We start from the raw sequence: 17,318 nt of genomic DNA, 5'->3' as shown, positions 1-17,318 counted from the left end.
GCACACAGAATTTGCTCAGAAGCCAGTTTTCATGTGCGGCATTGTCTTACATATCTGGGCTATCGAATACATTTTCTCTTCTCCTTCGAAGAAAACTCGGAGGTGAGCAATCCCTGGTGCACATGAATATACCAAAGATACAAAATATGGACTCCATGCTGAGTAGGTCCTTTGGGAGTTAGAAGAAATGCTTATTTTCCTTAGATAGTTTATGCATCATTAGGCAGTAGCCAAGCTTCCCCAGAATCCACTGAGGAATGTGAGAGAAGCTGTGAGGATTGGCGAAAGGGGAGGCAGGAAAGGAGAATGAGCACAAGAGAGAAAGAGAGTAGATGCTGGTGGGAAGTGATGGGGGAAAGAAAAGGCTACCTTATTTCTTGTAAGATGTGCATTATTTTCACCTCTTAACATCTCTGAAGTTGGGATGTGTCTATTAACTGTTGGCGTCTGAATATTGCTTTTCACTAGGTGGCAGTTTTGATGTTATTGTCATTGCACGTGCATGAAGTCTGCTTTTGCTGTTTTATTGCTGTCATTTCTCTCATTTACACCCTCTGGGAAGATCAAGCAAGGACCAGTAGCAAAACTTGCAGGATGGGTGTCAGTGGTTTGAACTATAATCCAGGAGTAATATTGGAACATTCTTCAAACCTGCAGTATTGATGGCAGAAAAATGATATTATGAAGAAAAAACTAAGTGATGAGAAAACATGGTGTGACAGTTTAATTTACAACTTTCTTTTCCTTCAAGGTTCATAAAATAATGGTAGATTGACTTTGTATATTTGATGAAGTAGCCCAGCTGTGTATTTAAAAATCCTGATCCTGATGTAAAAAAATTTCATGATTATTACAACAGTAATGACTACAGTTTCCCTTTGCTGAATATGTACTGTGCCAGGCACTGAGTTAAGTGTTTATCTCATTTAATTCTCAGGACTGATATTCATTATACAAAATAGAAATAAATGGAGGTTTAGGTGTGTTAGATCCAGAATTTGAACCCTAGTTCATTAGACCTCAGATCTAGTGTTTTTGTGTGTTACAATACATATATTAATATTAATGTTCCTGTGTAGGTTAGCCTTATTGTATATTTCTAGCCAGTTTTCTTGTTCTACCACCTATGTTCCAGCAAACTGAGCTGTAATATTTCCCTGTCCTGGTAGATAAAGTCTCTGATTTTATGTCTTTCCAGGAATAGCATTTATGCCTAAGATACAGCTACTTCATGCCTTTTGTCTTCCTCCATTCCCTTCCCCAACGGCCATCCCCTGAATTTCTTTAACATCCTGTTCACCCTGAGGGTATCTGTCGTTCTCCATGGTGTATTGCAGAGAGGGATGGGCACTTTTAGTTGATTATTAACTTGTAATTCTTTACAGTTAAGGTCTGGGCCTGATTTATCTTTTAGCCACTTAGCATCTAGTTTAGTGGCTTGCCCTTTTTAGGTATGCTTAGTAAACATGTGTTGGATAAGTAAGAGTATAAATCTGAGGTTAAGTGTAGCATGTTATTTGTGCCTTAGTTGACCCAGAAAGCATTGTAGAAAGGGAGCATAGAGGACCAGGTTTAACTACCCCACAATTTGTAACCTCTAAAGACTTAAGTTACTGAATGTAACCTTTTTGAAATTTTCTCTATTACTTTGATAAGTTTAACAATAGTATTAAAGAGTTTTGTGGATGACTGTGAACACAATCAGCTGATTGAATTGAGGATGGGTGTTCTCATTGTTTCTAAATTCATTTTATTTAGTGAAAGGTGAAGGGAGTGTGAAAAATGGAACTAACTTTTTAATGAGAGAGATAAAATTAAACCTTTTGGGTACTAGAAAACCTAATCATACTCTAATTTTCAAAGGTATTGCAAGTTCACTTGGGGCTCATGTTGCATATGCTAGCATATGCAAATCAAAAATTGTTATTTTAGTTTATTTTTATATACATAATGAAAAAATTATTTCATAACGGAGGACTTTTGTGAGGATAGAGAATAAATCTATTGCTGTATCGCAAGCACTCTGATACTTTCATTTCAGTTTATGAGCCAATATGTTACTTTTAAATACATATTTTACAGAAAAGATGACAAGAGAAAATTGCTGTTACATGGATATCATAAACAGTTTCACCCACAGTATAACAATTTTCACTTAGTAATATAAATGCTAAGTATTAAGAAAGTGAATATGTGAAATAGAGTTGGGCATATTCTTAGAGTGTTAAATGGAGAGTGCAGAATACCAAGCAGTGCTGTGTTAAACCTCAGTCATGGCCAGAAGTTGGGGAGACTATATATATGCAGAGAAAAAAAATTTAAGGAAGTAAGTATACCAAATGTTAATGCAGTGATGTGGGTAAGTATATTTTATAATTAGAACATTTGTATCTAGAAAAAAATGTTTTAAAAGTAGTACATTATTCCATCATTTCTTAGATAATTATGTTCTTGTGATAAATGTGGCAAAAATGTCCTAATGATAATTTAAAAGGCTTTGGATTAAGTCTGCTATAATAAATGTAAATTTTATACAATAGTAGAAACACTTAGACAGTCCTTTCATACCTCAAGAGTGACTGAGCTCAACAGAGAGAAGAGTGAGTTAAAGTAGATTAAGAAGCTAAAGAAGCATGGGAATTTGCTGTGTGACTCAGGGAACTCAAACAGATGCTCTGTGACAATCTAGAAGGGTGGGATGGGGAGGGAGATGGGAGGGAGATTCCGGAGAGAGGGGACATGGGTGTACCTATGGCTGAGTCTTGTTGATGTTTGACAGAAAACTACAAAATTCTGTAAAGCAATTATCCTTCAATTAAAAAATGAAGTGGCAAAAAAGAAAAGTTGAAAGAAAATTACCAGGCCCTACACTAATGTATTTGCACGTGTGTATTAAAATGCAGTTACGTGAAAGCAAAAAAAAAAAGTTGATGAGCTATATTAAGTGGTATAAAAAAGTCAGTTTGAAAATGAACACATTGGATTATCCTTGGTTGAAATTGTGTGGTCTTATTTTTTGATAACATGTAATGATTTGAATGTTTTGGAGAAGTCTAGGAGATATGGAAGGTATTAATAATAGATCCTGAAGGGGAGAGCATTTCTTTGCAGGAGGCTTAGTGGGCAGTGTGTGCAGTCCTTAGGAACATAGGTTTCTGGAGCTGGGCTGCTAGGGTTCAGTTCCTGACTTTGTTTCTTCCTATCTTTGTAAATAAACATTAATTTATATAAGTTACATCTAATTTCCTTTTACCTATTCTCTTATCTGTTAAATGAAAATTATGGAATTTACCTTGTATGACTGTTTTGAGGTTTGAATGATTTTCAATTTATAGGTGCTCGATGGTGGTTGGCATAGTGAAGTTTCAATAAATGTTAGTGGTATTATTCTTCTTATCAGAGGAATATTATTATCTGCTTTAGCAGTTGCTTTTGTAGAAAGGAAACTATTCACATTCTTAAAATAGCTGTATTCTTTCAAGAAAGTTATATGTCTAAAAGTCTACCTCTGTGGGTAACTTTTCAAGATCACGCATGCACTTTTGTCTTTTCATCAGTAGCAGCACAGCCCACAGTCTACACTTCCTATAGAGGGTTTTTAGCATGACACAGTAACAGAGGTTCATAATAATAACTAAGTCATTAAGAAAAGCTTCTGCTATATTTAGGTCTTCATGAGCCAGTGATATTTGGTTCAGGAATGCACTCATTCAAAATGAAATCACTTTAAATGCAAACCAGTATTTTATAGTGGATTGTGAATAAAAGGTCTTACTGGGACTTTATCTTAAAAAAACTAAAAATTTGGAAAATCATTAGGTTATAATTGTAAACATGCATTAATCTTATAATAAAGACTGAATTGAATGTAGACCTAATTTTTCTTATAAAATAATTTAGTTGCATAATATGACATCCTACATGCTTGACATTTGTGATACTAATATTAAGAGCATTTTTATTGTTGTGAAAATACTCATGAAAATATGTATCAATTTCCCCAGGGACTTCTGTTAATCTTTTGATAGTGAAGTTATTGTTTCTGAACAGAGAATAGATTTCCTTACTGATCACTATAAAAGTGGTGGACTTCGCAGGCTCACTGTTCATCATCAGTGCAAACCACTGGAGTACGAATAAAGTTGCTATGGACATGTACTTGCCTTTAGGTTGACATAGCACTTGTTTCAGTTGGATACCTACCTAGGAATGGAATTGCTGGATCATAGGGATCCATGTTTAGCATTAGTAGATGTTGTCAGTCTCCCAAAGTGGTTGGGCTAATTTATGTTTCTGTTGGGCTAACAGAATATGTAAGAGTTGTTTTGATTATCATGAACATCTGCTTTTTTTTTTTTTTTTAATTCTAGCCATTCTGGTGGATGTAGAGTGATACTTCACTGTTTTTTTTTTAATTTTTTAAAAAATTTCTTTGGTAACTAATGCTGTTGAACCCATTTTATCATCTAATGGCAGTTTTGATACCTTTTGTGAAAGTTCCTGATCAGGCCTTTTATTTACTAGTGAATTTTTATGATCAGTTTTGCTCCTTTTTTAACTTTGTAAGTTGAAACTTATAAAACAAATACTTGGATTACTTGTGGCACACACCAGCTATACAGTTTGGAAAGTTACAAAACATTTTTAAAAAGAATTCTGGTAAACATTTAAAGTTTTTAATCATTCCACATTTAAAGAGGTGAGTGCAAAGTTTGTCCTTTCCCCTTTCCCAGTAGTAGAAATTCATGTGTGAATAGCATATTTCAGTTTATGAAACATTTATTACATGTGTGTTTAATTGTGTTTTTAGTACTTTAGGCACACATTATTTTATTACTTCAATATTTTAATGACTTAGGAACCATCATCCCTATTTTATAGAAAAATCAATGGAGTTAGAGTGATACCTCATCATGGTCATATATCTAGTAAAGGATAGAATCTGATTCTCTTCTATTTTCATTATGATACTTTAAAAAATTAAAATAGTGCATTTTTGTGTTATAAAATATTTATACACATAGAAAAATAGAGAAAATAACATACTGATGATTTGTCAGATTTTCTTCTAATGTAGTTTTAAAAGAAACACAGCTAAAGCTTTTCCATTCTTTCTTCTACATTCTTTCCTTCTTTCCCTGAAAAGTAATCAGTATTCAGTATGCATGTCATTTTCATGCATACTTTTATTCTCTCTGTGCATGTCTGTAAAGAACTATTTTTTTTGTTTTAAATTTTATGCTGTTGCTCTTATAAAGGTATTTTATGTTTTTATGAATTGCTATTCTAAAACTCTCTACTCATTCATTTAATAAACAAGCACTGTCCTTAGGTTCAAGGTTATATGATGATGGATAAGAAAGACAAGGCTACCTGTCTACTAACATTTTTGTGAGGAAGACTTGTAGTTAATAAGTAAAATCAATATCATTGTTTTGAATGCCATGAGAGAAAATTGAGCAGGATCAAGGGATAGAGAATGATGTGGGAATTGGATGTATGCTGTTTTAGATAAAATAGCAAGGGACCTCCTTTTCAGGAAGTGACAACTGAGCAGCTAAATTAATTGAGAGAGAAAGCCATGTTAAAAATCTGGGAGAGGAGATTTCCATAGGAGGGAACATCAAGTGCAAAGGCCTTGAGGTAGAAATGACTTTGGAGTATTTGAGAAATGAAAAGCCTTCAGGTGTGGTTAAGTACAAAGTTAGCTAAGAGAAGGCTAAGAAATGAGATAGGAGGAGAAGCCAAAGGCTCAATTGTGTAGGTCCCATAAAGCAATGTTAAAGAATTTGGATATTGAGTGTAATGGGAAACAGCTGGATGATTTTTGAGCCGAAAAAGGACGTGGTTTGATATACTGTTTTTAGCTTTTTTTTTTTTTTGGCTGTGCCTTTGCAGCATGTGGGATCTTAGTTCCTTGACCAGGGATCGAATTAATACTACTACGTTGGAAGCCCGGAGTCTTAAGCACTAGATTGCCAGGGAAGTATGGTTTGATACACTTTTAAGATTACTGTTTAAGATTCCAGATTACTGGAATTCTGTGTATTAGAAAACAGGATGATAGTTCTGTAGAGATACGGAAAGAGCTTGATGATAACATTGTGTATACATTTTTCTGTGCGTTTTTTCAATATACTACTATTTGTGTAAAAAAGGTTATGATTATTTATATATCTGTATTTGTGTAAAATTTCTCTGGAAAGACATAAAAGACAAAAGAGGGATTCCCTGTGAGAAGGGGAACTGAAGATGGGAGAAAAATAAGAAGGAAGCTGACCACTCTATACTTAACATGACAGGAAAATACTTAAAAATTGTTACAGAAATCGTACACGTCTTCAGTATTCAGTCAGCCAAATTTTCACAAAGTGACTCTCGCATAAAATCACTCAGAGGGAAATGAAGAGCTTTGCCAGGATGGCAGAAACCCTCAAGTTTCCTTCTGGTCAGTGCCCACAGCCTTCCTTTTAAAGGGTAGCCGCCATCCTGAGTTCTCATAGCATGAATTGGTTTCACCTGTTTGTTTTTTGGTTTTGTACTGGCACTCTTAACTCCATTCTGTTCTATAGTAGATAACAGGTTATCAACTAGTTGTGTTTTAGCATTATGCCTCTGTTAACATATTATTGACCCCAGGGCTTTTTATAGAAACTAATACCTGTAGCCAGCGATTTGTTATGTAAGTGAATATTGAAACACTCTGGTCAATAATGTTCGGGTAACAAAAGGAGTATTACTATGTCTCTGGTCTATACGTTGTTAAAAGGTTAAAACAATACAGAAGCATATGGAACAAATCATGCAGGACCCCCTTTCTATTGCTTATCTCCCATTCCATGCTTCTTCCTAGAGGTAACTGCAGTCGGTTATTTAGTGTGTAGCCTTTTAGTCCTTGTTCTGGGTTTATATACACAAATAACTTTTCCCCCTTTTTTCTTGTTAGTAAATAATATGGTTAGTATTTAATAGTAGAGATGCTAGATTAGTAGTTAACATTTATTAAGCATGCTGTAGTGGTTAACTAAGTATCAGGTTTTCAAGCTCCTCTGCTTTTGTCTCCCTCTTCTTTAACATATCATTGCTTCGTACATGCTGTCTCTCATATACATGCACTACTCTAGATTGCCAGGAGAAATATCAGTAACCTCAGATATGCAGATAACACCATCCTTATGGCATAAAGTGAAGAGGGACTAAAGAGCCTCTTGATGAAGGTGAAAGAGGAGAGTGAAAAAGCTGGCTTAAAACTCAGTATTCAAAAAACTAAGATCATGGTATCTGGTCCCATCAGTTCAGTTCAATTCAGTCACTCAGTTGTGTCCAATTCTTTGCGACCCCATGGACTGTAGCATGCCAGACTTCCCTGTTCGTCACCAACTCCCAGAGCTTGCTCAAACTCATATCCATCGAGTTGGTGAGGCCATCCAACCGTCTCATCCTGTCATCCCCTCCTGTCATCCCTTTCTGATCCCATCACATCATGGCAAATAGATGGGGGAACAGTGGAAACAGTGACAGACTATTTTCCTGGGCTCCCAAATCACTGTGGATGGTGGCTGCAGCCATGAAATTAAAAGACGCTTGCTCCTTGGAAGAAAAGCAATGACCAACCTAGACAGCGTATTAAAAAGCAGAGACATTTCTTTGCCTACAAAGGTCCGTTTAGTCAAAGCTATGGTTTTTCCAGTAGTCATGTATGGATGTGAGAGTTGGACCATAAAGAATGCTGAGCCCCGAAGAACTGATGCTTGGTGTTGGAGAAGACTCTTGCGAGTCCCTTGGACTGCAGGGAGATCAAATCAGTCAATCCAAAGGAAACCAACCTTGAATATTCATTGGAAGAACTGATGCTGAAGCTGATCCTGCAATACTTTGGCCATTTGATGCGAAGAGCCGACTCATTGGAAAAGACCCTGATGCTGGGAAAGATGGAAGGCAGGAGGAGAAGGGGATGGCAGAGGATGAGATGGTTGGATGGCATCACCCACTTAATGGGCATGAGTTTGAGCAAACTCCAGAAGATGGTAAAGGACAGGGAAGCCTTGTGTGCTGCAATCCATGAGATCACAAAGAGTCGGATATGACTGAGTGACTGAACAACACTCTGTCTAGCCTGTGTTATATTCTAGTATTATGGAATTAAGGTCTTAGTCAGCTGGGCCTGTCTGCTCTTTATCCTGGGAAATGCCCTATTCATACCTGCCCATGTATTTTTTTATGTTCCCCTTTCCTTTGAAATTTCCCTTCTCATCTCAGACAACTAAATCATGCCTGTACTTTCTGACCCAGATGGCTTTTATCCTGTATCCTTAATGCTGCTACAACTGAAGACTTTTTATACAGTTTAACTCATAACACTGTACACTCTGTGACCTGTTCCTAAAGCGTGCTTTTGTTTTCTTGTTATATTTCCCTGGTTTAGTGTAGGCAGTTTTGTTTTCCCGGTGAAAATTATCCTATGAAGTGTTGGGAAAGACATACTGCCTAGGCTTGGGCATATCCATTCCTACGTAAGGAGTATACCTTCACTTCCCTGCACCCTTCCTCATATGGTTCCAGCACGCAGTCTGTAGAGCCACTGCCGAGCATGTCTCTCACTTCCCAGTGACAGCAAATTACTTGGTGGAATTTGAATTTAGTGAAATGAGGTGTGCGTTTTTCTCTGCACTCTGTGTGGTCTGGCCTTGCAAGTAGGGAGGAGTCAACATAATTGAAGATTGTGCAGTTCCTAGTGACAGGTGCCAAGAGGTTATGATACACATTTCTTGGGTGTGGTGTACAGTGAATAAATGCTTGCAGCTCTTGGCCCTTTTTTGATCAGTGAAGCACTTTTTAATTAATATTTTTATTTCTAGAGGAAGAACTGTAGTTTTCCATAGCTCTTCAATCCTTTTCTCCTAAAGAGGAGTCAGTGCTCCTTTTTCTCTCCTTTTCTGGATCAGCACCTAGAACAGTGCCTAGCACTTTAATAGGCTCTTAGTAGGCAGCAGGCATATGTTGAAAGAATAAATCAATTGGCTCTTAAGATGAAACTATTTGATACTGTGTTTTTTTTTTTTAAGTACCATTATGACTATTCATAGTACATGGCACGTAATGTTGTTGAATTTAACTCTATTTTATTTTGTTTACTCAGACTGTAAGTATCTGCAGTGTGGGAGACCCGGGTTTGATCCCCAGCTTGGGAAGATCCCCTGGAGATGGAAATGGCCACCCACTCCAGTATTCTTGCCTGGGAAATCCCATGGACAGAGGAGCCTGGTGGGCTATAGTTGATGGGGTCGTGAAGGGTCGGACATGACTGAGCAACTAACACTTTCACATTATGGGACTTATTTTATTTTTTGGCTCTGCTGGGTCTTTGCTGCTGCGTGGGCTCTTCTCTAGTTGTGGTGCATGGGCCTCTCACTGCGGTGGCTTCTGTTGTGGAGCAGGGGCTCTAGGGCACACAGGCTCAGTAGCCGGAACTCCCGGGCTCTACAGGTTCAATGGTTGCATCGCACAGGCTTAGTTGCTCTGTGGCATGTGGGATCTTCCCGGATCAGGGAACAAACCTGTGTCTCCTGCAGTGGCAGGCGATTCATTACCTGTTAGTCACCAGGGAAGCCCTACAGGAGTTTTAACTGAGCGCATATAGTCTTTTCTGGGAAGATCACCCCAATCCAGAATAAACTTGATGCTAGAATATTCTATTATTTGTCCAAGACAGAGTTGCAGCATTATTTAGGTCTAAGAAAGGAAGCATCTTTTGTTACTGACATCCTTTTCCAAGCATTACTCTTGCTATTTCACTAATAACTAGTTGTATGGTTGACTGTAGTAACCACAGGAGATTGTACCCACTCTTATCAGTGGAATGCCACTCCATATCACTTCTTCAGGGTATACAATGGTGTTCTGCCTGGAGCAGGTTCATTAACTTAACATACTTAAAATATCGGAGAAGGCAATAGGAATTATAAAATGATAAACTATTTTTGGGGGGATTAAACCTTGGGTTTATTCTTTGTAAATCTAACTTTCTTCATTTTAAACGTAGATGCTTCCCATTTTTCTGCCAGTTATGATTTATTTGAGTATGTCTTATGACAACTTCTAATACAATTTGCATCTAATAATGTGACTTGAATAGTACTGTGATTTTTGTGCAAACCTTACAAGTCTGTGAAACATTTTAAAGAAAGTAATGATGCTAGGGAAGCACTAGGTTTCTCTTAAGACCTTTGTTCAAATCAGGATACTATTATGTTCAAAACTGACACAGCATATAACATGGATTTCAGTGAAGAAAACTACTTCAGAAACTTGGCTTCTGACAGAAGGAAATAAAGGTCTAGGGGCTGTTTTTTGTGGGGTGATAATGTGTAGAAAGTAGAGCACCCTACTTTGCTTGTGGTTATCATTTGACATTGCCAATGAGATTCATATTATGAAGAAGGAAGTGAGTGGTCACAGGACTTAAGAGAAAATTTTTCTGTCTAGACTTAGGTTTTTTGTTTTATTTGGTAAGGCTTTTCTGCTCTTATTGAAAGTAACATACTTTTCAAATTATATTGATTTAAATGTATGTAAATTTTGTTTGTTTAAACTAGGGATCTTATCCTTTTTACCTTTTCTCTTTCAGGGCTTGAACCAATGAAAGAAGCTTCTGGCACTTATGAAGATAAATGTCACTCCTTCCTTTTAAATTGCAGCTTTTGCTTAGGGCCTGTATATGACTTTTCACCTGTCATCTGTATGTTCAGTAGACACTGACTTTGAGTTGCAGAAAGGTTTCTGAAGATTTAAATCAAATGACGTCAATGGCCAGCTTGTTTTCTTTTACTAGTCCAGCAGTAAAACGATTGTTGGGCTGGAAGCAAGGTGATGAAGAGGAGAAATGGGCAGAAAAGGCAGTTGATGCTTTGGTGAAAAAACTAAAAAAGAAAAAAGGTGCCATGGAGGAACTGGAGAAAGCCTTGAGCAGTCCAGGACAGCCCAGCAAATGTGTCACTATCCCCAGATCTTTAGATGGACGCCTGCAGGTTTCTCACAGAAAAGGCTTACCCCACGTTATATACTGTCGTGTTTGGCGCTGGCCTGATCTGCAGAGTCATCATGAGCTAAAGCCATTGGATATTTGTGAATTTCCTTTTGGATCTAAGCAAAAAGAAGTTTGTATCAACCCATACCACTATAAGAGAGTGGAGAGTCCAGGTAGGTTTTAATTCCCCTGGGAAGAATTATAAAAACTTCTGCCTCCTGATTTGCATTTGACTGAATTTAGTAATTAATAGATTACTTTAGTTTTATGCTTCCTTCTTAAAGTTTTTAATCTTGGGAGGAATACTGGACCAACCTCAAATAAAAGTTAAGAAAGAATTCCTGTCCTGACCTCAGCCACGTGACCCCACCTCCTACGTACCTTGTTCAGTTAGGAATCTCCATCTGTATTACCTCTACATTACCGTTCTTCCTGTTCTTTGTTGACACCCACTCTTGTTAGTCTTTCTTTTCTACCTTTTGACTTGTCAAATTCACTAATGACTGTGTTCTTACAAACAGAGGGATCAATCATTCTCGGTCCTCATCTTACTTGCCCTGTCAGCATTGTTTGGTACAGTTGCTCTCCTTTCCTCCCACTCAAAACTTTTTCATGTTGGCTTCTGAAGCACAGCACTCTTAGAATTCTCTTACCTCACTACCTGTTTTTGCTTAGTCGCTTTGTTGGTCATTTTCCTGTTTTCACAGGACTCAGTCCTTGACTTTTTCTCCATCTATATTTTTCCTGTAGGTACTCTCATGTTATCACATGTCTTAAAACCATCTATAAATTCATGCTCACATTTTGAACTCCAGAGTCAGCTTCTTCTGACTCTATCCAGTTGCCTACATAACATCTCCACCCAAATGTCTAATAAACATACCAGATTTAATGTCAAAATAGGACTTCGAATTTGTTTTTCCCACTAAATCATTTTTTCCTCCAGTTTTCCCTGTTGAAGTCAACGGCAGTATCATTCACATAATTGCTCGCTAGAAGTCATCTTTTATTTCTCTCTGAAATTCTGTGCTTAAGCTATGAGGAAATGCTGTTTGCTATACCTTCAAAATGTACTTTGATCATATCATCTCTCACCATCTCTAACACCACTACTCTAGTACAGACCATCATCATCTTTTACCTTTAAGTAGTCTCCTAATTGGTCTCTGCCTTCTCTGTCCCCCAGCCCATTCTGTTTCCTGTTATAGCAGCCAGAGTGAGTCTTAGGAAGTATACATCAAATCATGTCAGTCCCTGCCCAGACACTTAAAGGCTTTCTGTCACACTTAGAACAGATTTCTACAAGGGTCTACATGACCTATCCTCAAGCTTCCTCTGTTCCCTGGACTTGTCATACATGCTCTTTCCTCTACTTAGAGTACTCTCCCCCAAGCATCTTTTCATGTCACATTTTCTTATTTCATTCTGTCCTTGCTTAAATGCCTCATCACTGCTTGAATGTTAGGTATTCATTTTGTTTATTGACTAATGTGAGAAGGACCTTCCTCTGTCTCATTCTGTACTGCATTCCCAGTGCCTAGAATAGTTTTATTACCTGGAACTTACGAGTGAGTGCTCAGTAAGTATTTTTTTGTATTGAATGAATTATATAAGCTGAGATACTAGTTGGGTACATTACTTACCTATTGCTACATAACAAAGTACCATAAGCTAAGGGGCTAACACACATTAATTATTTCACAGTTTCTGTCAAGTCAGGAGTCAGGCATGGCTTTACTTGGATCCTTTGCAAGGCTGTAAACTAGGTATTGGTCAGTCTTGGGTCTCCATTGGAGGCTCAACTGATAAAGGTTCTGCTTCCAAGCTCATGTGATTATTATCAGGATTCAGTTCCTTGCAAGCTGTTGGATTCTGGCTGGTTGTTGACTCCTTCATTTGCTTACCATGTGACCATCTCAGTAGGTAGCTCACATTCGTGGCTGCTTATTTCTTCAAAGCCAGTAAGAAAGGGTTTTCTTGCTAGAAGAGGCATTGTGTTCTGGTGGAATGTTAGTATATATATTCTGTTACTTTTGCCATATTCTGTTGCTCAGGAGCAAGTCACAGATAAAATACTCAGATGGAAGGGATTACACAGGGTAAACAGAGGCAGGAATCATGGTAGCCACCTTAGTCTGCTGGCCACACTAGATTTCACATGAAGATAGTATATGCTGATATGGTTTAAAAAAAAAAAAAAAACTGTAGCAATAACATTAGATGTGGAGACTAGCAAAAAAAATAAAACAAAATAGGAGTAATGGTGCTGTCAGGGAAAGTTTATTTTAAGGGCTTTAGAGCTGCCAGTTGGTATTTGAGGTGATTCTCAATTTCTTATTGAATCCAAGGAGAGCTGTAGCCAGAGGAATTGATGAGGAAAGGCAAGTATGAGGATTTAAAAGAGAAGTATAGTCTGAAAATCCCAGGCTTGATATTTGCTGGAAGTTGTTGGCAAGAAAGGGACTTTAGTATATTCCCTCATAACCAGGGTGTGTCTGATAGTCAATAGAAATGTCTTATTTTTGTTATCTGTTTTCCTCAGCTGTGATTCATTCTGTAGAAAAGATTGGGGCTTAGGCCTGGTATGCTTAAGCAAGTTAAACAGCTGTAACATGGGATGGATCACTTCATAATACCAGTATTAATAAAGTCATAGTAATTAACATCATTGAGCACTTAAGGACTAGATACCCTTCATGAATCACTGCCTTGTCATGGCTCAGGGGCTTGCATAACTCAATGAAGCTATGAACCGTGCTGTGCAAGGCCACCCGAAACAGATTATAGTGAAGAGTTCTGACAAAACGTGGTCCACTGGAGGAGGAAATGGCAGCCCACTCCAGTATTCTTGCTGTGAGAACTCCATGAACAGTATGAAAATGCAAAAAGATATGACACAGAAAGATGAGCCCCCTTCATCAGAAGGTGTCCAGTATGCTACTAAGAAAGTGTTAGTGCTAGTTGCTCAGTTGTGTCCAACTCCTTGCGACCCCATGGATGATAGCCCTTCAGGCCCCTCCATCCATGGAATTCTCCAGGCAAGGATACTGGAGTGGGTAGCCATTCCCTTCTGCAGGGGATCTTCCCAACCCAAGGATCAAACCTGGGTCTCCTGCATTGCAGGCAGATTCTTTACCATCTAAGTCACCAGGGAAGCAAAAATGCTGCTGAGAAGGTAGTGGTAGTGATTTAGTCACTAAATTGTATCCAACTCTTGCAATCCCTTGGACTTTAGCCTGCCAGGCTCCTCTGTCCATGGGATTTCCCAGGCAAGAATATTGGAATAGGTTGCCATTTCCTTCTCCAGGGGATCTTCCTGACCCAGAGGTCAAACCCATTTCTTCTGCATGGCAGGCGGATTCTTTACCACTGAGCTACTAGAGTCACAGAGGGCAATTATTAATAGCTACAGAAAGAAGGAAACAGCTGGGCCAAAGCAGAAATAATGCTCAGTTGTGGATGTATCTGGTGGTGAAAGTAAAGTCTGATGCTGCAAAGAACAGTATTCCATGGGAACCTGGACTGTTAGGTCCATGAATCAAGGTAAATCGGACATGGTCAAGCAGGAGATGGCAAGAGTTAACATTGACATCTTAGGAATCAGTGAACTAAAATGGACAGGAATGGGAAAATTTAATTCAGATGACCATACAGCTACTACTGTGGGCAAGAATCCCTTAGAAGAAATGGAATAGCCTTCACAGTCCTCAAGTCTGATATACAGTACTTGGGTGCAACCTCAAAAATGATAGAATGATCTTGACTCGTTTCCAAGGCAAACCGTTTAGTATCACAGTAATCCAAGTCTGTGCCCCAACCATTGATGCTGAAGAAGCTGAGGTTGACTGGTGCTATGAAGACCTACAGTGTCTTCTAGAACTAACCAAAAAAGATGTCCTTTTCATCACAGGGGATTAGAATGCAAAAGTAGGAAGTCAAGAGATACCTGAAATAACAGGCGAGTTTGGCCTTAGAGTACAAAATGAAGCAGGGCAAAGGCTAACAGTTTTGTCAACAGAACATGCTGGTCATAGCAAACACCCTTTTCCAGCAATCCAAGAGACGACTCTACACATGTACATCACCAAATGGTCAATACTGAAATCAGATTGATTATATTCTTTGTAGTTGAAGATGAAGAAACTCTATACAGTCAGCTAAAATAAGGCCTGGAACTGATTGTGGCTCAGATCATGAACTTCTTATTGAAAAATGTAGGCTTAAATTGAAGAAAATAGAGAAAACCACTAGGCTATTCAGGTATGACCTAGATCAGATCCCTCATGATTATTCAGTGAAAGTGATGAATAGATGTAAGGGATTAGATCTGATAGACAGAATGCCTGCAGAACTATGGATGGAAGTTTGTAACATTGTATAGGAGGCAGTGACCAAAACCATTTCAAAGAAAAAATGCAAAAGGCAAAGTGGTTTTCTGAGGAAGCTTTACAAATAACTGAGTAAAGAAGAAAAGCGAAAGGCAAGGGAGAAAGGGAAAGATATACCCAACTGAATGCAGAGTTCCAGAGAATAGCAAGGAGATAGAAGGCCTTCTTAAGTGAACAATGCCAAGAAATAGAGGAAGACAGTAGAATGGGAAAGACTAGAGATCTCTTCAAGAAAATTAGAGCTATCAAGGGAACATTTTGTGCAAGGATGTGCATGATAAAGGACAGAAACAGTAAGGACCTAACAGAAGCAGAAGAGATTAAGAAGAGGTGGTAAAAATACACGAAGAACTGTACAAAAAAGGCCTTAATGACCTGGATAACCACAATGGAAGATCATTCACCTGGAGCCAGACATCCTGGAGTGTGAAGCTGAGTGGGCATTAGGAACCATGAACTATGAACAAAACTATTGGAGGTGATGGAGTTCCAGCTGAACTGTTTAAAATCCTGAAAGATGATGCTGGTGAAGTGCTGCACTCAGTGTGTCAGCACATTTGGAACACTCAGCAGTGGGACAAGACTGGAAAAGGTCAGTTTTCATTCCAGTCCCAAAGACACTGCCAAAGAATGTTCCAACTACTAGACTGTTTTCACATGTTAGTAAGGTTATGCTCAAAATCCATCAAGTTAGGCTTCAGTAGTATGTGAACAGAGAACTTCAGATGTACAAGCTGAGTTTCAAAGAGGCAGAGGAACCAGAAAGCAAATTGCCAACATTTGTTGAATCATGGAGAGAGCAAGGGAATTCCAGAAAAACATTTACTTCGGCTTTATTGACTATGCTAAAGCCCTTGACTGTGTGGACCACAATAAACTTGAAAATTTTAAAGAGATGGGAGTACCAGAACACCTTACCTGTCTCCTTAAAAATCTATATGCAGGTCAAGAACGGTTAGAACCAGACATGCAACAATGAACTGGTTCCAAATTGGGAAAGGAGTATGACAAGGCTGTATAGTATCACCCTGCTTATTTAACTTCTCTGCAGAGTACATCATGCGAAATGCCGGCTGGATGAATCACTAGCTAGAATCAAGATTGCTGGGAGAAATATCAACACTTCAGATATGCAGATACTATCATTCTAATGGCAGAAAGCAAAGAGGAACTAACGAGCCTGTTGATGAGGGTGAAAGAAGAGAGTAAAAAGCTGGCTTAAAACTCACCGTTAAAAAAAAACTAAGATCATGGCATCTGGTCCCATCACTTCATGGCCAGTAGAAGGAGAAAAAATGGAAACAGTGACAAATTTTATTTTCTTGGGTTCCATAATCACCACAAATGATGACTGTAGCCATGAAATTAAAAGATGCTTGCTCCTTGGGAGGAAAGCTATGACCAACCTAGACAGCATATTAAAAAGCAGAGACATCACTTTGCCTACAAAGGTCCATATAGTCAAAACTATGGTTTTTTTAGTAGTCGTGTATGGATGTGAGAGTTGGACCATAAAGAAGGCTGAATTCCAAAGAATTGATGTTTTGAAACTGTGGTGCTGGAGAAGACCCTTGAGAGTCCCTTGGACTGCAAGGAGATCAAACCAGTCAATCCTAAAGGAAATCAACCCTGAATATTCATTGAAAGGACTGAAGCTGAAGCTCCAATACTTTGGCTCCTTGCTGCGAAGAGCTGACTCATTTGAAAAGACCCTGATGCTGGGAAAGATTGAAGGCAGAAGGAGAAGAGGGTAGCAGAAGATGAGATGGTTAGATAGCATCACCAGCTCCATGGACTTGAATTTGAGCAAACTCCGGGAGATAGTGGAGAGCAGAGGAGCCTGGCATACTGAGTGAGGTCCATAGTGTCGCAAAACTTCAGAGATGACTTAGCGACTGAACAAT

The 17,318-nt window shown here is 38.4% G+C and overlaps 1 protein-coding gene across 1 annotated transcript in view; it reads left to right on the top strand.

Annotated features, from left to right (window-relative positions):
* The window catches only part of SMAD5 (SMAD family member 5), a 62,287-nt gene that overhangs the window by 17,126 nt on the left and 27,843 nt on the right, over positions 1–17,318 (top strand). The window contains exon 2 of the mRNA XM_027546437.1: positions 10,628–11,199. Coding sequence (XP_027402238.1) covers positions 10,797–11,199 — 403 coding nt within the window. The 5' untranslated portion in view covers positions 10,628–10,796. The remainder of the gene's footprint in view (positions 1–10,627; positions 11,200–17,318) is intronic.

The sequence above is a fragment of the Bos indicus x Bos taurus genome, chromosome 7 (assembly GCF_003369695.1).
Source record: "Bos indicus x Bos taurus breed Angus x Brahman F1 hybrid chromosome 7, Bos_hybrid_MaternalHap_v2.0, whole genome shotgun sequence".
Lineage (NCBI taxonomy): Eukaryota > Metazoa > Chordata > Mammalia > Artiodactyla > Bovidae > Bos > Bos indicus x Bos taurus.
This window is presented reverse-complemented; position numbering and strand designations above follow the sequence as displayed.